The sequence below is a fragment of the Peromyscus maniculatus genome, chromosome 1, assembly GCF_049852395.1.
Source record: "Peromyscus maniculatus bairdii isolate BWxNUB_F1_BW_parent chromosome 1, HU_Pman_BW_mat_3.1, whole genome shotgun sequence".
Lineage (NCBI taxonomy): Eukaryota > Metazoa > Chordata > Mammalia > Rodentia > Cricetidae > Peromyscus > Peromyscus maniculatus.
The window spans coordinates 112,316,165-112,334,194 of NC_134852.1; the positions used below are offsets into that span (position 1 = coordinate 112,316,165).

General features: G+C 55.4%; 1 protein-coding gene across 9 annotated transcripts in view; it reads left to right on the top strand.

Annotated features, from left to right (window-relative positions):
• Pde2a (phosphodiesterase 2A) overlaps nt 1-16,455 on the top strand; it is a 94,565-nt gene extending 78,110 nt beyond the window's left edge. For all 9 annotated transcript variants that reach the window (XM_042279411.1, XM_042279393.1, XM_042279398.1 and 6 more), the window contains 25 exons: nt 4,014-4,073; nt 4,620-4,761; nt 5,016-5,068; nt 5,262-5,336; nt 5,422-5,463; nt 5,956-6,024; nt 6,261-6,391; nt 7,130-7,241; nt 7,707-7,746; nt 7,848-7,911; nt 8,247-8,319; nt 8,437-8,614; nt 8,836-8,948; nt 9,778-9,855; nt 10,747-10,869; nt 11,511-11,581; nt 11,861-11,983; nt 12,284-12,371; nt 12,537-12,584; nt 13,543-13,617; nt 13,736-13,835; nt 14,105-14,217; nt 14,596-14,634; nt 14,789-14,895; nt 15,126-16,455. In XM_042279411.1, the coding sequence (XP_042135345.1) occupies nt 4,014-4,073; nt 4,620-4,761; nt 5,016-5,068; nt 5,262-5,336; nt 5,422-5,463; nt 5,956-6,024; nt 6,261-6,391; nt 7,130-7,241; nt 7,707-7,746; nt 7,848-7,911; nt 8,247-8,319; nt 8,437-8,614; nt 8,836-8,948; nt 9,778-9,855; nt 10,747-10,869; nt 11,511-11,581; nt 11,861-11,983; nt 12,284-12,371; nt 12,537-12,584; nt 13,543-13,617; nt 13,736-13,835; nt 14,105-14,217; nt 14,596-14,634; nt 14,789-14,895; nt 15,126-15,336 (2,328 nt within the window). In that variant the 3' untranslated portion in view covers nt 15,337-16,455. The remainder of the gene's footprint in view (nt 1-4,013; nt 4,074-4,619; nt 4,762-5,015; nt 5,069-5,261; nt 5,337-5,421; nt 5,464-5,955; nt 6,025-6,260; nt 6,392-7,129; nt 7,242-7,706; nt 7,747-7,847; nt 7,912-8,246; nt 8,320-8,436; nt 8,615-8,835; nt 8,949-9,777; nt 9,856-10,746; nt 10,870-11,510; nt 11,582-11,860; nt 11,984-12,283; nt 12,372-12,536; nt 12,585-13,542; nt 13,618-13,735; nt 13,836-14,104; nt 14,218-14,595; nt 14,635-14,788; nt 14,896-15,125) is intronic.
• Nucleotides 16,456-18,030: the final 1,575 nt, after the last annotated feature.

The following is an 18,030-nucleotide window of genomic DNA, read 5'->3' on the forward strand; positions in this document are numbered from 1 at the left end:
CTGGGCTTGACTCCCTGACACCAGGCCACATCTGCCTGAGGGAGGGAGCGAGCTCAGAACCACCCCTTCTGAGGCTTAGTCCCGCTGATGCTTGTGCTTCCCTGGGGATGGGACCTTTAGACAGGACTCTCATACCCCGCTTCTCACCCTGTTCCTTGGGTAGCCTTGCAAATGCTGGTCAGCTCTAGCCAGGAGTTGGTGGGCTAAGGACGGGCCGGGGCAGGTGTAAAAGTGGGGTTGGGGAGACAGTGGCTTCAGCACATCCTCTCTGTAGACAGAACAGAGCCTAGAGGTGCCAGCCTCCTTGCAAGCCCATCCTCACTTTGATACAGGGAAGATTAGGCGGGAAGAAAAGTATCTCCCCAAGGTGAAGACATTAAGGAAGTTGTTCATCTTGGCACAGAAGGATGGGTGCCATGTTCGCCTTGGCTAGCTTTACGCCGCCAGGAGTCTGGGATTTAGTTTCCTGAAGAGAGGAAACCCCAGTGTCATCTTAATTCAGCCAGCCACTGGCCGGGTGTTGGGACAAGCCGTTGCTACTTCTTGGAGCTTTCAGTTTGGGGACAGGCAGGGACACCTTCAGGCTACCACAAGCCAAATGAAGTAATTGCTGCCAGCCGGTGCTCTGGCGGCAGAAGCTGGAGCGGCCAGGGGAGTCCCCCGGCGGAGAGAGCGTCTGAGCGAGGCCTTGGGTGTAGGGAGGAGGTGGGAGGGCAGAGGCAGGGGCAAGGGGAGGGCAGGGGTGTGCAGGGAGGAGTGTGATCCCAGCCAGGCTGAAGTGTGAGGTGTGCACCACCAAGGAAGATGTTACCCGGGGCACAGAAGTTTCTGACAGATGTTCCTTCATCTCCTCATACATCCTGACTGTGAAGAGCTCTTGAAGGGAATTTAGAGCATCTCACTGTCCAATTCTCCTCTAAGCCTGAAGCTTCCCAGTCAGGTAGAAACACAATTCTTTGGATGCCTGCTCCCCAAGGCACACACATCTGACAGCTGCTCCCAGGGTCACAGGATCGTTCATCCTCCCAGAGGCAACAGAGGCAGCCGTGGGGTACCCAGCTGCTACCCAATCCGGAAGGTAGAGGGCACAGAAGGAAGAGCGAGGGCTGTAAATCATCAGCTCCTTCCTTGACAACTCCAATTTTTACCTGGGTATCTGCTGTTGGTGTCCACTGTCTACACACACACATGCATGCACACACACAAACAACCCATTCAAGACCTCTTTCTACTAGGTGTCAAGCTCTGTGTGCTATGTTCTGTAAACACAGAAATGACCTAGATAGATCATCAGTTCCTGCGTTGAGTCCTGGAGGGCATGGCACAGTGTCAAAAGTAAGGGGAGAATTTCGGACACTGGCCAGCTCTAGCCAGGAGACCTGGGAGTCCTGAGGAGCATTGGGGTTTCATGAAGCTGCTGTCAGACTTGCTAAGAAATGCACAGTCAAGCCGGGTGGCGGTGGCTGGCGCACGCCTTTAATCCCAGCACTCGGGAGGCAGAACTGGGTGGATCTCTGTGAGTTCGAGGCCAGCCTGGTCTACAGAGCGAGATCCAGGACAGGCACCAAAACTACACAGAGAAACCCTGTCTCGAAAAACAAACAAACAAAACAAAAAAGAAATGTGCAGTCCGGGTGCATGGCTATGGGCCTGAGTTCTGAGCTTTCGCAGCTCAGTTCAAGCGCCTTGACTGTCGAAAGTCTCTTACTGGTTTTCAGTTCTGGGATACCAAGTCCCTTCGAGGAGTGGGTGGCTCTTGGTCTCTGGCATATGATGCATGATTTGTGCCTGTTCCTCCTCCCCTAGCTGTGCCCGTTAGCTCCTTGCATGACAACAGAGCGTTCCCGCCATTAGTCATGTTGAACTTGATGAGGGTGGGCCTGGTAGCCTGGCCAGGTTTTTAATTCTTTCTAAACCCTGGTGCCCACAAATCAGTGTTTCCCACTGAGCCTCAGACACCCACCTTAACATTAACATTTACAAGAGTAAATGTTGCCACATGTAAGTGTGTTGGGGAGATTAACTGGCTTGTGTTAGGAGATGTTGGAAGTACGGGTGTGGGTGTATAAACTGATTTCTTGTGTGCTGGTATGGATGCAGACATGTGGATGGTGTGGGCAGTGGAGGTGCAGGTGTGTGTGTGTGTGTGTGTGTGTGTGTGTGTGTGTGTGTGTGTGTGTATTTCCACGGGAGAGTGGATGCAAGTGTGTACATGGGAAGGGGCTTTAGCGTCTTCAAGGGAGTACCTGTGTGTGTGTCTGAGCACATGCTGAGTGGGTGGGCTGAAGCAGCCCGGTGGCAGTGCATGCTGGGATGAGGGAACATCACAGTTTCTTCTTTTCCCTCAGCATTTTCAGACCCCCAGCTCTGCATCTGGGTCCAGGCCTTTGGAAAGCTGGTTTCCTCCCCCCAGCTCTAGGGGGTCTCAACTGCCCCTCTTCCTGAGAGATGGGTCCAAGTAGAAGGAGCAAGAAGGATGCTGCCCTCCACATACTAAACATAAAAAGCCAGCATAATTATGTAAAGCATATGCAGTTGGCCTCAGATGCCCTCAGACTCCTGTCCTGTAGGAAAGCGCCTCATTCCCAGCCTAAGCTTCAACACAGCCCTTGCCCCTCCCCACCCAGGTCTCTTCCGGTCTCCCTGACATTTGCCCTTCATCCCATAGACAACATGTGTCAGATGCTAAAGTTTGTCACGGCTCCCTAAAATCCAAGTTCAAGGCCCTTCCTTCTGTGGCCCCTTGGACATCTCTACTCCCCACCCCTGGGCCTCACCTTCCTACATACCCCCCAGGTGGCACTTCACTGGGACAGCCTCTGGTCTACAGCCCCCCTCTCCTCTCTCTTCTCTCTCCTACTCTGTACTTCCAATTCAGGAAGCCTCCCAAATACCATTCCCTCTGAGATTCCCAGCCCAGGCTGTCTGTGCCCGCCCAACTCCCTCATGTATAAGGTCCCCCCGCCTCCCAAGTGCACCCCAGCTCGACTCATCCTGCTCCCGGCCAGAGCCTGAGCTTCCTGAGAACCTGCTGGTTCCCTCCTCTCCATCTGTTCCTGGCAGGGGACCCAGAGTAGAGAGGCAGGCAGGGGCTGCTGGGGCAAGGGAGGCAGGGTGGAGCCCCCCACCCCTGCAAGCCTGGTGGGAGCTCCACAGGTGGCGAGCAGCTTTGAGTAAGCTAAAGAAGGCAGGTGGGGAGCCTTGCTGGCAGCCCACGGTGGGTTCCTAGACTGCCATCCCGCCTTCCCCTCCACACTTCCTCTTCCAACACCCAAGCAGGGTGGAGGAAGAGAGATTTCCAGAGCATGGAATATGGCTGAAGGGAGCCCTGGTGACGGGCACGGGGGACACAGATTATGGAGGTGGTAAGAATGAATCTAGAGAGCGGAAGTGTAGAAAGGGAGGGAGTGGTCCCAGCTCTGCCACCTTCTGCTTGGTGACTGGGCGAGCCCCTTACCCCTTCTGGGTCCTGGCTCATCTGTAAGGGGGAGACTGCATCTCACGGTGGTGAGGATCCCATGTAAGGCAAAAAGCATCCATCAGTCCGTCCGTTCATTTCAGCTGCACACCTTCCCTGGCAGATGTCATGTTGGGCTCCTTTATCCCAGATGTAAGGGCAGCTCAAACCGCACCCAGAAAGATGGAGCTGGGAGGCTGAAGCCAGTTCCACAAATCCTTAGCCTGAAGCTCCAGGTGTGGAAGATGGAGAAGGATCTAAGGTTCCCTTCCTAACACTGTACACCTGGACTGTGCTATCTATGGGACAATTTTCTCCAGGAAGGGGACATGGAAAGTGATGGGACAGAGACAGACAAGTTCTGCCCTTTGCACCTGCCCTGGACGTCTTCCTTGGGAAAATGACTCCCAGAGCTGGCTGCCTGGCCCGAAGGATGGCCTTACACGGAGGTCACAGACTGTGCTGGTAGCGACTGGTGTGTGCTGGCCATGGGAGGACATGCTAGCAAAGACAGGCTGGGGAAGGTCACAGCTGGTCCCTTCTCCCTCCCCGCCAGGTGCACTGTGGCCAGCTGAGTGACAGTGAGGAGCGGAGCCTGCAGGCGGTGGAGAAGCATGTGAGTGGGGTAGGACCACGGAAACACAGGGCCTGGGGAAGGCCTTTATTAGAACTGGTGGGAAGAGGACCTGGCCAGAGAGCTGGGCAGACCTGGCTTCTGGTTCCGGCGCCACCACCTTGAAGCTTTGGGACCTCGAGCAAGTCATGCGGCCTCTGTGAGCCTGCCTTTCACATCTGAAGATGGGGATAATGATAGCATTGACTTAACCTACGTTAGCGACGAGTCCAGTACCTTGTGCATAACTCAGGCTCTTTTCTGCCTAAGATTTTGGGCATCTGTGGTCTTAATCAGGATGGCGTTAGACAGAAAAATCTGACCCATTTGGAAGCCTCTGTGAGCAAGGGGTGGAGACAACTATACTTGGCCATGGATGGAAGGAGGCTCTAGGGGCAGTGGGAACTCTCAGGAGGGGGAGGGGCCAACGGCTTGAACTGTTTGGGACCAGATCGGCAGTGGGCAATGCTTGAGCAAAGGGGAGCAGTCGGGTGGTGGCACCAGCAGCCAGGTGGGGTAAGGGTGTGCTAACCGCTCTGCCTGCCCCAGACTCTGGTGGCCCTGCGGAGGGTGCAGGCTCTGCAGCAGCGCAGGACTGAAGCTGTCCAGGACACCTCAGTGGATGCCCCTGAAGACCAAAAGGATGAGAAGGGGCACACCGACCATGACCGAAAGATCCTGCAGCTGTGTGGTGAGGGCCGAACTTGGACAAGTCTATAGGACCAACAGGGTTGATCCTGGAGGGGCCAGGGCCGGGGCTAGATCTGGGGAGAAGGAAGGGCCTGAGAGGTGTGCGTACCAGAAGGCAGAACCCGGATAGCATTGGAAAGAACGTGGGTCTTCTGGGTGGTCAGGTGGGGCCTGAGGAGAGGCAGGGGTGGAATATGGAAGCAGCGCCCAGGCAAGGCGGAGGAACCCTCTCTGATTTGAGCCCTGCCCTTGCAGGGGAACTCTATGACCTGGATGCCACTTCCCTGCAGCTCAAAGTCCTTCAATACGTGAGTCCCTGAGCATCTTCTCTCCCACCTCAGCTCTCTCCAAAGACCAGCAGACCCTTGGGCCTCTCATCTTAATCCAAATGGGGACATCCCATCCTCTCTACTCTCCCCAAAGCCTGGCCGCCCCCTCCCCCCCCAGGCTAGAGGGTGGCCCAGCCCCACACTCAGCCCGGCTCTCTCTGCCCCCTTGCAGCTGCAGCAGGAGACACAGGCATCTCACTGCTGCCTCCTGCTTGTGTCAGAGGATAATCTGCAGCTTTCCTGCAAGGTGAGGGCCCAGGTCCACTGTGGGGCAGGGTGACCCGTGTCCGGCTTTCCTTCCATTAATCTGTCTCCATTACGGGGTTCCACAGGTCATTGGAGATAAAGTGCTGGGAGAAGAGATCAGCTTTCCTGTGAGTTCCACCTCTGCCCTCTGCACTGGAGCCTGCCTGCAGGGACCACGGAGTCCCAGCAGGACTGGGGCCTGCTAGACTCTCTTGGTGGGACTAGTCCAGATCTTGACGTCTACTTAGAAGTATTACAAAGGAGCACTGTATCTCATACTCAGGCTCCAGGAGGAGCAATCTCTTAAAGACTAGAGGAAGCCTATGTGGGATCAGCTCCCTCCCGCTGGAGTATTGCTAGACATGAGTCTATTCGAATCTCTTGAGATCAGTGAGATTCTTTGGAGTCTGCCTATCACTCCCTAGTTAGGGAAAACCATCAAGTCCACTATTGGCTACCCCAGGCCTCCCTACACCCCCATCTTCTGCTCCTCAGCATCAGCTCCATCCGTTCTTTGAACTGCTCAAAGCGTGTGGGAACTTCCAGACTTGGGAGAGAAGGATGGGTTGAGATCCCTGACATGGAGATCTGGGCCAACTGGGTCTCTCTTCACTCTCTAGCTGACCATGGGACACCTGGGCCAGGTGGTGGAAGACAAGAAGTGTATCCAGTTGAAGGACCTGACCTCTGTAAGCCATGGCCATGCTGAGCCAGGGGAGCGGGAGGGGGAGACCCCTTGCTCAGGCCCCAGGGTCTTTGGAATGGGATAGCCTAGGAATGGGAGGACAAGATCAAGAGACTGTGTGGCATCCCATCCTCATGCCATAGCAGGTTGCAGAGTGTGGTGGAGAGCGGGGGGGGGGGGGGGGGAGGCCCACTGCCCCTCCTCCCCTGCCCTGGCTCACTACCCCCTGTATCTCTGCAGGATGATGTGCAGCAGCTACAAAACATGTTGGGCTGTGAGCTGCAGGCTATGCTATGTGTCCCTGTCATCAGCCGGGCCACTGACCAGGTGGTGGCTCTGGCTTGCGCCTTCAACAAGCTTGGAGGAGACTTGTGAGTTTGGGGTTGGGAAGTGTCCATAAGGAGTTGAAGCTGAGAGGCAGGGCAGGGTAACAATGTGAGAAGGGACTAGGCAGGGGTGCTACCCCAGCAGTGATGGGCCTCAGTTTGCTAATGGAAGATTGCTGACTCTCCATCATCTGTGGTGTTTGTTTTTGTTTTTGTTTTTCTCATTGCCTCTCCATGAGGCCGCAGGGGTGGGTGGGGCATCATAGAAGAGCAGGAGGGCAGCCGGCTCTGGTCTTGGCAAGTCTCTAGTCTGAGGGAGGAGACTAGCGCTGGTCTGAGTGACTCCAATCAGAGAAGGGAGATATGGTTTTGAGAAGCAATAGCTCTCCTGGTGTGGTGGTATAGCAATAGCCCCAGCTTCTAGAGGTCTGAAGTGTGTGTGTGTGTGTGTGTGTGTGTGTGTGTGTGTGTGTGTGTGTGTGTGTATCACTTGAGCCTAGCAGTTCCAGGACAGCCTGGGCAACATGTTATAATCCTGCCTCAAACAAACAAAAAGAAAGTAGTAGTCTAAGGAGGAACCCACATTTTGGACTGAGGACAAGTAGACATTACCCTTGAGAGAGCATTCGGCCTGAAGGGGGAGGCAGGGAGTGTGGGTGTCCTCAGCCTGAAAAGCGTTCCATGAGCTGGTAGATATGGGTTTCCAGGCAGCGCGGAGGGAAGGAGAAAAGGGCTGAGAAGCCTGTCTTCCTCCCCTCTCGGGTGGACCACCCCTCCCTCCAGGTTCACGGACCAGGATGAACACGTGATCCAACACTGCTTCCACTATACAGGCACGGTGCTCACCAGCACCTTGGCCTTCCAGAAGGAGCAGAAACTCAAGTGTGAGTGTCAGGTGAGTGTCTGCCTGCCTGGGGTTTTCCTGGGGACCAGCTCCAGCCCCAGAAGGCTGTCCACCAGGGCCTTGCGTGCCTGTGTTATCTGGGCTAATGGCAGCATTGCCCTGGTGCAGCTAGGTAACCTAGTGACCTGGAAGTCTCTTCAAGAGGAGGGCAGGAGTTCCCTAGGCTCTAGGCATTGTCTGGGATTGCCCTCTAGTGTCTAACATTGGCACTACCACAACATCTGGGCAGCAAGAGGCAAAGGTGGTGAGCCCGGGAAGCTTCCCGCTCATCTTCTCTGGCTATCCCTCTATTCCTTCATTTAGTACCCAAAGGTTTTCATTAGACATGTCAGTTTCCAGCCTATTCCGGGAGCCCTGGGGAAGGAACGAGAACATCCCCGGGGCCACTGGCAGCAGGGGGTTGGTTAGGGTGAGCTCTGACCCAACACTTTATCATCTTCTCTTCCTCCTTCCCAGGCTCTTCTCCAAGTGGCAAAAAACCTTTTCACTCACCTGGGTGAGTGACTGTCTGCCACACAGGCTGTTTGGGGAGGGGACATGGAGGGCTTGCCTGGCACTCCTCAGGTCTCATGGAACTTCTCCTTACCCCTCCTCTAGATGACGTCTCTGTTCTGCTACAGGAGATCATCACCGAGGCCAGAAACCTCAGCAATGCAGAGATGTGAGCAGACGTGGGATGGGGGAGGGAGACTGAGGCCTCGTTCCTCACCATCTCTGCCCCCTCCCTTTCTTCTTGTCTGGCATTTCCTTCTGACTGGGTTCTTATTTCAGCCGGGACAGCACTAGATTAGCATGCCACAGGTTTCAGTGTCACACAGTAGGAATACAATACAATACAAAACAAATAAAAAACAAACGGAATGCTTGGAAATGGCCAGCTCTGAGGAGAGTATCTCAGGTCAGGACACTCCTCCAGGGCCTCAGAAATCGCTACCCTAGTCATGCGTGGTTGGAGGGGCGTCAGGACCCAACGGACCAACCACTTTCTCTCCACAGCTGCTCGGTGTTCCTGCTGGATCAGAACGAGCTGGTGGCCAAGGTGTTCGATGGCGGCGTGGTGGACGATGAGGTGAGGAAGTATGGAAGGTGTCCAGGAGTACGCAAGGGCCCTGGGGAACAAGCCGCTTATGAAGGTTGTCTATAGCCAGCCCAACTTCTGCTTTCTACTCCATCCCTGTCTGGGCAGAGCTATGAGATCCGCATCCCGGCGGACCAGGGCATCGCGGGCCACGTGGCGACCACGGGCCAGATCCTGAACATCCCAGACGCATACGCCCATCCGCTTTTCTATCGCGGCGTAGACGACAGCACTGGCTTCCGCACGCGCAACATCCTCTGCTTCCCGATCAAAAACGAGAACCAGGGTGAGAACTCTTGGCCGCCGGGGGCGGGGCCTGGAGGGGCTGGGCGGGGCCGGGGCGGGGCGTAGTGGAAGGCCCGCTTAGTTTCTTCCGCTCTGCTAGGGTCCCGGAGTTGAAGCGATTGGGATTGCCTGGCCTTGAACCATTACTTTCAGAAGAGTTAGGGAAAGGCAGGTCACTCTGGACCCCTTCACCAGCTATTCCTACCTTTCCTGTCTTTCCAGAGGTCATCGGTGTGGCTGAACTAGTGAACAAGATCAATGGGCCATGGTTCAGCAAGTTCGATGAGGACCTGGCCACAGCCTTCTCCATCTACTGCGGCATCAGCATCGCCCACGTAAGGGAGCGCGGCCGGGGTGGGGAGAGTGCTTTTCTCCTCCCCACATCGGTCCTCTTTGCTCTGGTCTGCCCATCCATGCATAAGGCTCAGATCCCAGTGAGTGGAGTGCTGTGCAGCCTGCAGTACATGCTGGCCGCCTCTGCTGGTTCAGCATGAAAGCTGGGGATACTATTTCCGGTCCTGTCCACTCTGCTTCTGAGGATCATGAAAAAGAAAAAGAAGAGACAAATAAACAAACAAAACCCCCCAAGTTCTGCTAGGCTGGTGGTATGGGCCTATAATCTCACAACTCGAGGGAGTGGCAGGAGCATCAGGAGTTCACAGCAAGTTGGAGGCTAGCCTGAGCTACACGAGACACTGTCTCAACAAACAAAAAAAAAACCCAATACAAAACCTTATTGCTAAGATGCCACCCCTCCTCCGGCAATTCCAACCCAATCTACTAATCAGTGTCTTTTTGGCAAATGTTGGGCCTTTCTGTCCAGGCTCTTAGCAGCTCTAGCCTGAAAATCCAGCCCAGGTTCCGGAGTCAGTTCCCCGTTCTGATCTCCTCCAAGGGCTCCATGGCTCCATCACTGAAGTCTGGGTCAGACTCAGCAGACACATGCACGAAGTGCCTCAGATGTTAAGAAAATGGGGAAGGCCAGTGAGAGAACTGAGTGGGGGTAGAACCTGAAGACTGGGCTGTTGCTAATGGTTTACGCTGGGCCTCCAGTGGGACAGGAAGGAGAACTTCTGCGATCGGACCCCTTCCTGCCAGTTCTGGCATTTGGAGGGTGTCACAGCCTCCGACTCCAGCCCCGTCCTTCTCACTTTCTCTCCTCAGTCACTCCTGTACAAAAAGGTGAACGAGGCCCAGTACCGCAGCCACCTGGCCAATGAGATGATGATGTACCATATGAAGGTGAGGCTTGACTGGAACTCCTGTACTTCTTAGGGTCTTGGGGCCACCTGCTCCACACTTCTTCCCTGACTCCCAGAATCCCCTGCAGCCCAGGTCCAGGCTGAGCTTTCCTATTGCTGGCTCTTGAGAATGTGAAAACAGACCCCCATCAGTACCTGGCCTCCTGCTCTGCCTAGGGACCATCTCCCCCTTCTCACACCCCTCTCTCCTGAGCCTTTTTCTCAGTCCAGCCCCAGTCTGGAAGCAACCAGCAGGCTTTCGCCCAGGGGATAATTTGGTTCAGACAGCTACCCTCATCCCATGCCCAGAGACTATGCCCCATTTGGGGAAGCCCCGAAGGCTGAAACCTTTTTGGGGGTCTTTCTCCTACCACTCTCTGGCTGTCATGGTCATGCATGCATCCCTGAGTTATCCTAATTGCTGATACTGCAATCTCATTCCCAGGCCCTGCTTCAAAAGAGCTACCTCAAGCCTTAGCTTAGCGTATAGGACAATTACTGTTCAGTGGGACATTTCCTCTCACCTGTCCCAGTACCTTGGGAATAGGTACAAAGCAGTAGTAGGAGAGACAGAAATGACACATTCGAAAGCTTTCCCCAAGAGACAAACTACTAGACTTAGTGGCCGTGAAAGCACAGGTTGGGGTATCACGAACGGGGGCACCTGCTGTCTTTGCCTTTGGCTGTCATGTATGTGGTCATCTGTGCATAGGCAGGGGACACAGGCATGTGGGCTGTAGTGCTGTGGCGATCTGTCCAGTGACAATATGAAGAGTCGGGATCCAAGTTGATGAATACTGGACAAGGGATCCGCCATCTGCATGGGAATCTGATGGGAAGGTCACTGGAGAGGGAAGGGGCTGTCTGCTAACGCCTGGCTTGTCCGCTCTAGGTCTCTGATGATGAGTACACCAAGCTTCTCCACGATGGGATCCAACCTGTGGCTGCTATTGACTCCAACTTTGCCAACTTCACCTACACGCCTCGCTCTCTGCCTGAGGACGACACTTCTATGGTGAGCTGGCCCTTCTTGGGGTGAGAATGGTGGAGTGTGGGAAGTATAGATGTCAGCTAGGTGTGACAGAACTTCCAGGTGAGGCAGAAGCACCAAGGAGGGCTGTGGAGGCTCCTTCAGAGACAGGCTGGGCACGCCGTTTGCTGTCATGGGCCATGGGCTGCTTAGGGAACATCAGTGGGCTGGATGGTGGTCCAAAGCTACCCTAGGTGTGTGGCCGTGAGGCTTGAAACCCTATCTCTGTTCTTCTAAGACTGTATGTGGGCTTGTTTCCAAGAAGTCTTAGCTCTCAGATCCCTCAAATTTCAGATAGTTCACAGCTTGACGCATGTCTGTTCATCTATTTAATTGTCCTTTAGTCTAGGTTGAGAGGTTTTGTTTTTGTTTTTGTTTTTTTAAATTTATTTTTTTGAGACAGGGTTTCTCTGTGTAGATTTCGCACTCTGTAGACCAGGCTGGCCTCGAACTCACAGAGATCCGTCTGGCTCTGCCTCCCAAGTGCTGGGATTAAAGGTGTGCGACACCATCGCCCATCGAGTTACAAGACTAATTGTTTAGTGTGAGGATTCAAGAGAAGTAGAGACAGAAGCCACATCTTAATAGTGGCTGTCCCTCTGACACCCCCTCTCATTGCTTTACAGGCCATCCTGAGCATGCTGCAAGACATGAACTTCATCAATAACTACAAAATTGACTGCCCAACTCTGGCCCGGTGTGTGCCCCAGCACTGCCCTTGGGGCAGAGCCTCAGTTTCCATCTCCAATTGTTCCTATCTCATGTCCATTGCCCCCAGCATTCTTGGGAGGGGTCTTTCTAAAGATGCGTGGGGGAGGACTGGATTTGTGGGAGCAGAGAGGGACCTGTGAATGAGAAGCCGTACTCAGACACCAGGTCATGAATAAAGAAAGACAAGAAAATGTAACAGACCGAGTCTAGAGGGCTTCCCAGAGGAGGCGAGACTGAGACCCCTCTGCTGTCTCGGCTCCCCCAGGTTCTGCTTGATGGTGAAGAAAGGCTACCGGGACCCACCCTACCACAACTGGATGCACGCCTTTTCTGTCTCTCACTTTTGCTACCTGCTCTATAAGAACCTGGAGCTTTCCAGCTACCTCGAGTAAGTGGCTGTCCTTTCCACAAGCCCCAGGTGTGTGGCAGGTCCTTTCTGGCCACTCGTTCTGTCTTCTCCGCTCAGGGGGCAATGCCAGACAGCCCCCACCTTCCACAAGGGGGCTGCTCAGTCACAGAGAATGATGGGCCTGATTCCCCCAAGGCTGCTACACTCCCGAAGGAGAGCTGCTTTCCAGAACCTCCTGACCGCTGGGTGGTCCCTGGGCATCTCATCCATCTGTCTCTTCTCTGAGGCACCCAGGGCGGAAGCTCTGGGTGACATTTCTCTTTACTACCTCCCACCTAGGGACATCGAGATCTTTGCCTTGTTTATTTCCTGCATGTGTCACGACCTGGACCACAGAGGCACAAACAACTCCTTCCAGGTGGCCTCGGTGAGAGCCTGCTCTCCTCACAGTGGGGCCCCCTGCCTTGCCCTTCTCAACCCCAGGAGCAATGGCCGGGAGCTGGGATGGGAGGAGGGAGCAATAACCTCCGTGGGAGGTGCCCACTCTGACCCAGATGGGAGAAGTAACCAGAGCTTTGCTGGACTTTTCCAGAAATCTGTGCTGGCTGCGCTCTACAGCTCCGAGGGCTCTGTCATGGAGGTAAATTGCCATCCTGCCCAGCCCCTATCCTGAACCCCCAAAGGCCAGCGACTTTCAAGTTAGACAGTTCTCAAGCCATGCTCTCCAGCTAGGCTGCAGGGGTTGTGCCTCATGGACCTCATTTTCCTGAAATGAGCACAGGTGCGGGTGTGACTCGGGCCGTGACTCACGTGACTCGGGCCACTGTGTCAGCCTGAGCCCGGTTTGCAAAGCCAGCGGGGACTGAGCAACCCTGCCCCTCAAACCTACCCTTCCCTTCAGGCCTGGGTCAACTCTTAATCCCCTCAGTTTAGGGTCCCCAGGGCTGGTCAGCTCTCCAGCGGCCTCTTGGGTCAGGAACAAGATCCGAGACATCAGCACTTCTCTTGTGCAGGTCTTGATTCAGGGTGGGAACCACATTTCCAAGGTCACCTTGCCCCAGGCTGTTTCCGGTTGCATCCCCTCCAGAGGCTGCCCCTGTTTGCACCCATAGAGATATACGGCCTGCTCACTGTCTCCCAGGAGGCCCTGCGGCAACCCTGGTTCTGCCCTCTGTCCCCTGGGATGAGCCTGCTCCTCCTCCGAATGACAGCCCTTCACTATCAGGAGATGGGGCCTTGCCCTCTTCTCCCTCACTGCCTTCCCTTGTCAGCAAACAAATATTTTCTGCATGAATTAGTGTCCAGGACATCAGGGGATCATTTCAGAATTTTCTTCCAGCCTTGGAGGCCCCCTGAGCATACCTTATCAGGCCCCTTCATGTGACACCTCTGCGTCAGGAAGCTGGCCAGGGACTTGCGGGGGGGCCACAGAGGGTTCCCATAGAATACTCACAAAGGGAATGTGGACCCTAACTCTCCTTTCTGCCTGCTCTGCTGAGCTTGGGGTCCTGTCTCTGCTGGGCTTTCCTGCCTCTCTGGGAGCCTCTGGTCATGGAGACACTTTGATCCAGTGGGACCCGTCTCTCCTCTCCCCACAGCGGCATCATTTTGCCCAGGCCATTGCCATCCTCAACACCCACGGCTGCAACATCTTTGACCACTTCTCCCGGAAGGTGATGGGGCTGTGTGGGGGTCTGTGTGGGGGGAGCTGGGGACTGGCTAGACAGAGGAGCAGACCCGCCTTGGAGTGGTGCAGCAGGGACCGTGATGCCCTTCCCTGACCGTCTCCAGGACTATCAGCGCATGCTGGACCTGATGAGGGACATCATCTTGGCCACAGACCTGGCACACCACCTCCGCATCTTCAAGGACCTGCAGAAGATGGCCGAAGGTGCCACACCTCGCTGTTGGGGAGGGATGGGTGGTTTAGCACGGAGATCGGCTCACCTGAACATCTGCCGTGGTTCTCTCCTGTCCTTAGCCCATTCCTGGTTATGGTGTCCCTCCAGTGCTGCCCAGTGCTGCCTCCCAGCTCCCGTTAGGTGTGCTTTGCTCCCCATGGAACACTCTAGATCCACTTTGGGACAGGCTGTGGGGCCCTTGCTCTCAGAAGGGACAGGAGCGTGGACCCTTCCCCTTGACTCCATTGTCCCTCAACAGTGGGTTATGACCGAACCAACAAACAGCACCACAGGCTTCTTCTCTGCCTCCTCATGACTTCCTGTGACCTCTCTGACCAGACAAAGGGCTGGAAGACCACTAGAAAAATTGCGGTAAGCATGGGCCCTCCCACCCGAGGAAACACAAGCTATATCCTCTGCCCAGCCCCGTGTGCCCCTACAGCATCCTGAACACCATTCTGTGCTGATTTCTGCCTGGTTGTATTTTGGGGAATCAGAAATCCAGACCACCTCAGGACCACAGATGAAGTGACTCCGAGATGGGCACTGGCTTACCCATGGTCACACAATAAATTAGTGGCCAGTGTGAAGTGGGCAGAGTCCAGGCTCTGTAGTGTACCACCTACTGTCAAGCTAGTGAGGGTAGGCCCTGGGTGGGACTGAGACACTGGGCCTCAGTTTGCCACCCTGGGAATGGGCTTAGGTGGACAGATCCCACTTGCAGGAGGTGATGGGAGTATTGCCTTCCAGGAGCTGATCTACAAAGAGTTCTTCTCCCAAGGAGACTTGGTACGTGTCAGGTGACCTCAGGATGCCCAGGGTGGTGGTGTGTGGGTGGGTGGGGTGTTCCTGGCACAACGCTGGGAGGGTCTGGGTTAGCTGGCCCTACCTGGTACCTGATGGAGGAGCAGGAGGGGCAAACCTGATGATCTGGTGCCTGCAGGAGAAGGCCATGGGCAACAGACCGATGGAAATGATGGACCGGGAGAAGGCCTACATCCCTGAGCTGCAGATCAGCTTCATGGAGCACATCGCCATGCCCATCTACAAGTGAGCTTGCGGGCACAGCTGGGACCCTGTGTAGAGAGGGCAGGGCAGTGTATCTACCTCAGTGCTAGCAAGAGACCCTGTCGCTTCCCCCTCAGACCCCCATGGTCTTCATGCTGTCCCAACCCCCAGGCTTCACAGCCTTACTGGAAATGCCCTCTGTGGTGTGGTCCTCAACTGTCTTGCTGTCTGCTCTGTTTTCTGACCTCTAACCCCACCCCCTGCACCCCCAGGCTGTTACAAGACCTGTTCCCCAAGGCGGCAGAGCTGTATGAACGTGTGGCCTCCAACCGTGAGCACTGGACCAAGGTGTCCCACAAGTTCACCATCCGAGGCCTCCCGAGTAACAACTCGCTGGATTTCCTGGACGAGGAATATGAGGTGCCCGATTTGGATGGCCCCAGGGCTCCTGTCAATGGCTGCTGCAGCCTTGAGGCTGAGTGATCCCTTCTGGGGGCCCTCCCTGCCCAGTCCTCCTGCCACAGCTCTCTACCAGTCTGTCTGATGCATTGGGAACCAGAGCCATGGGTCCTGGGTCCTAGGCCAGGATGTCCCCTGTGACCCAGCACATGCTACCCTTCCCGGGCCGGGCCTCAGCTTTCTCATCTGTAGAAGGGAAGCAAGATCCCTAGTCTCACACAGACTTGCCCATTTGTTCTTCAAGAGCTCAGTGGTGACCAGTGGCAGTGGGTTCCATTCTGCACCTCTGACCATACCCGTGCCCAGTCCTGCCCAAGCCGCTCCATCCCTGAGCTCTGTCACGGTTTCTTCTGTTACCCTGTCATAGCTCCGCTAGGTCAATAGCCTTGTTTTCCTGGAGGAATCCCCGTTCCCCGGGGACTCCGAGATCCTCACGGAAGAGACTGCTGAGTGAGCAGAGGGTATATGAAACAGTCACCAGCTAGAAATAGCCATAGGATGAGGGTGTCCTGAGGACACGTCTGTGCTTCTGGTAGGATTGGGACCCTTGGAGCGAGCTGACAGCCGGGTAATTGGGGACAGAAATGATGGGCAGGAAGGATCCTCAAGCTGGGAGACGGCCCCTGACGCGCCCTTCAGGTGGTGTGGCCTGAAGCAAGTTCCTTTCCCTAGCTAGGCAAGACAGGATCATTAGACAGCCTATTCTCTGTTTAGATCGAAGTCTCCATAGTTCTGTGGAGTCCGCGAGTGGCTGTGCCATGCTCTGCCACCCCAAGGCACAGAGAGCCTCACCTTTCTTTTCCTCTGAGTGTATCTCCCTTGGCCTGAGCCCCTCTCATTCCTGCCATCCGGGAGGGGCCTGGCCTCACCCCGCAGGGCTTCTCTCCTCTCTAAGGCCATATCCACACGTGCCCCAGGGGCTCAGGAGACTCCCCCGAGGGCTGGGCCTCTTGGGTGAGTGGCCACTGGCTTCTCTTCTGTTTTGTTCCGTGTGTGTTGTGGGTGGGGGAGGGGCCACCTGCCTTACCTACTCTGAGTTGCCTTTAGAGAGATGCGTTTTTCTAGGACTCTGTGCACCTGTTGTATGTGGTCCCGTGGGCTGAGTGCTTTGTACATGAGAATAAATCTATTTCTTTCTACCAACCCTCCCCCAGGAGGCTGTCTGTGGACTCTGAACATCAGGTGGAGGGGAAAGAGCTGGCAGAGGCCAGCACCCTAGAAACTCTGGCTACTGAAACCCCTACCCCTAGTTCCTAGTCGCTCTTCTGGGGCCAGGATGTGTCATTGACCCGTTGAGATAATTCCTGGGCCAGATATGAGGGCTAGGGGTGGTTGGCACACCGGAGGCTCAGGTATGAAACAGCGAGGGAGTTCATCAGTTGGTAGATTGGGGACCGGAGAGGAAGACCTCAGAGTCGGAAGCAACCAGGGAAGCTACTTGGAGGAGGTGACCTGTGGCTCCTTCTACACCTCTGCATGCTGGCCTGCCCTGGTCATAAGGCCCATACAGCCAGCGCCCGGACCTCAGAGCCTCTCTCTACCTGCAGGATTGTCCCGGTAACCATCAGTCCCACGTCCCAGTTTCTCCTAGTTTTGTGGAAGGGGTCTCTCTGAGTGTGAGTCTCCATGCTGGATTTGACCCTGGTTTGTGTCCGTGGCTTTTGTCCCTGCTTGCCCAGCTGTGCGGGCATTTGCTGCTGCGCAAACAGCTGTGAGCTCTGCTGGGAACTGTGGAGTGGATCCTCTCCTCAATTTGCCTAGTCCCTCCCATCCACCTATCCTGACCAATCAACGATGATCTGTGAGGAGCCTGGACATTATTCTCCTTTCATAAGGGTGGATGGGCCTGGAGGGGACCCATAGGGCCATCCTGCGACCACAGCGATGTCCTAGGATGCCAGCCTCACCTTTGGGAACACAGAGCCCATCTGCTGCCTCTGCTCACAGCCTGTGGGTTTGGAGTTAGCTGTCTAGACTGAGTGGTCTCAGGATGTCCAGGCTGGTGCCTGGCCTCCAGATGTAGATTTCAAGCGACCTCTGCCCAGTCCTGTGTTTAGCTCCCCTAGGCTCTCTCTTCTCAGAGCCATGGGCTCCTAGGCTAGGCTGGGGGCCAGTGTCTGGCCCAAGATCGGAAGGAGATGGCTGGCTTACGGTGCCGGGCTGACACTAAGGTTGGTGCAGGTAGACGCAACTGTTCTACACACAACCCTCAGTGCTGAACACACACCAGCACCCTTCCGTAAGCCTTTGGACAGAGGGGAGAAAACCTGAGTGCAAACCCAAGGGGCTTTGCTGCTCCCCTCCACCTGCATCTGGTGTCCGTTCCCAGCCTCTGCCTCCCTGCAGGCCCAGGCTGTGATATCCCTCCTCGCCATCAGATTAGGTGACTAACCTGCAAATCGTTTTCCATGCATGCCCTGTAAACCTGCTCTTTGTGGTCCCAAGGGTCTCACAGTTAGGTGAAGGAGACAGATCCATCTCAGCCCCAAGTGCCTGCGTTCTAGGCCCTGGTGTGCCAGCTGGGAGCCCGAGCTTGAGAACCACAGCTGAGCTGAAGGATGAAGAGGTGCTGTTTTCCTGCGGGCAGAAGGGGAAAGCCCTGTGGTTGAAGAAACTGTCCCTGTGAAGGCACAGATGAAGGGCGGGTGACTTGAGGAGGAGTCCAGAGACAAAAGAGATAAGGCTAACCCAGGAAGGGCCCAGATGCTAAGTGGTGGT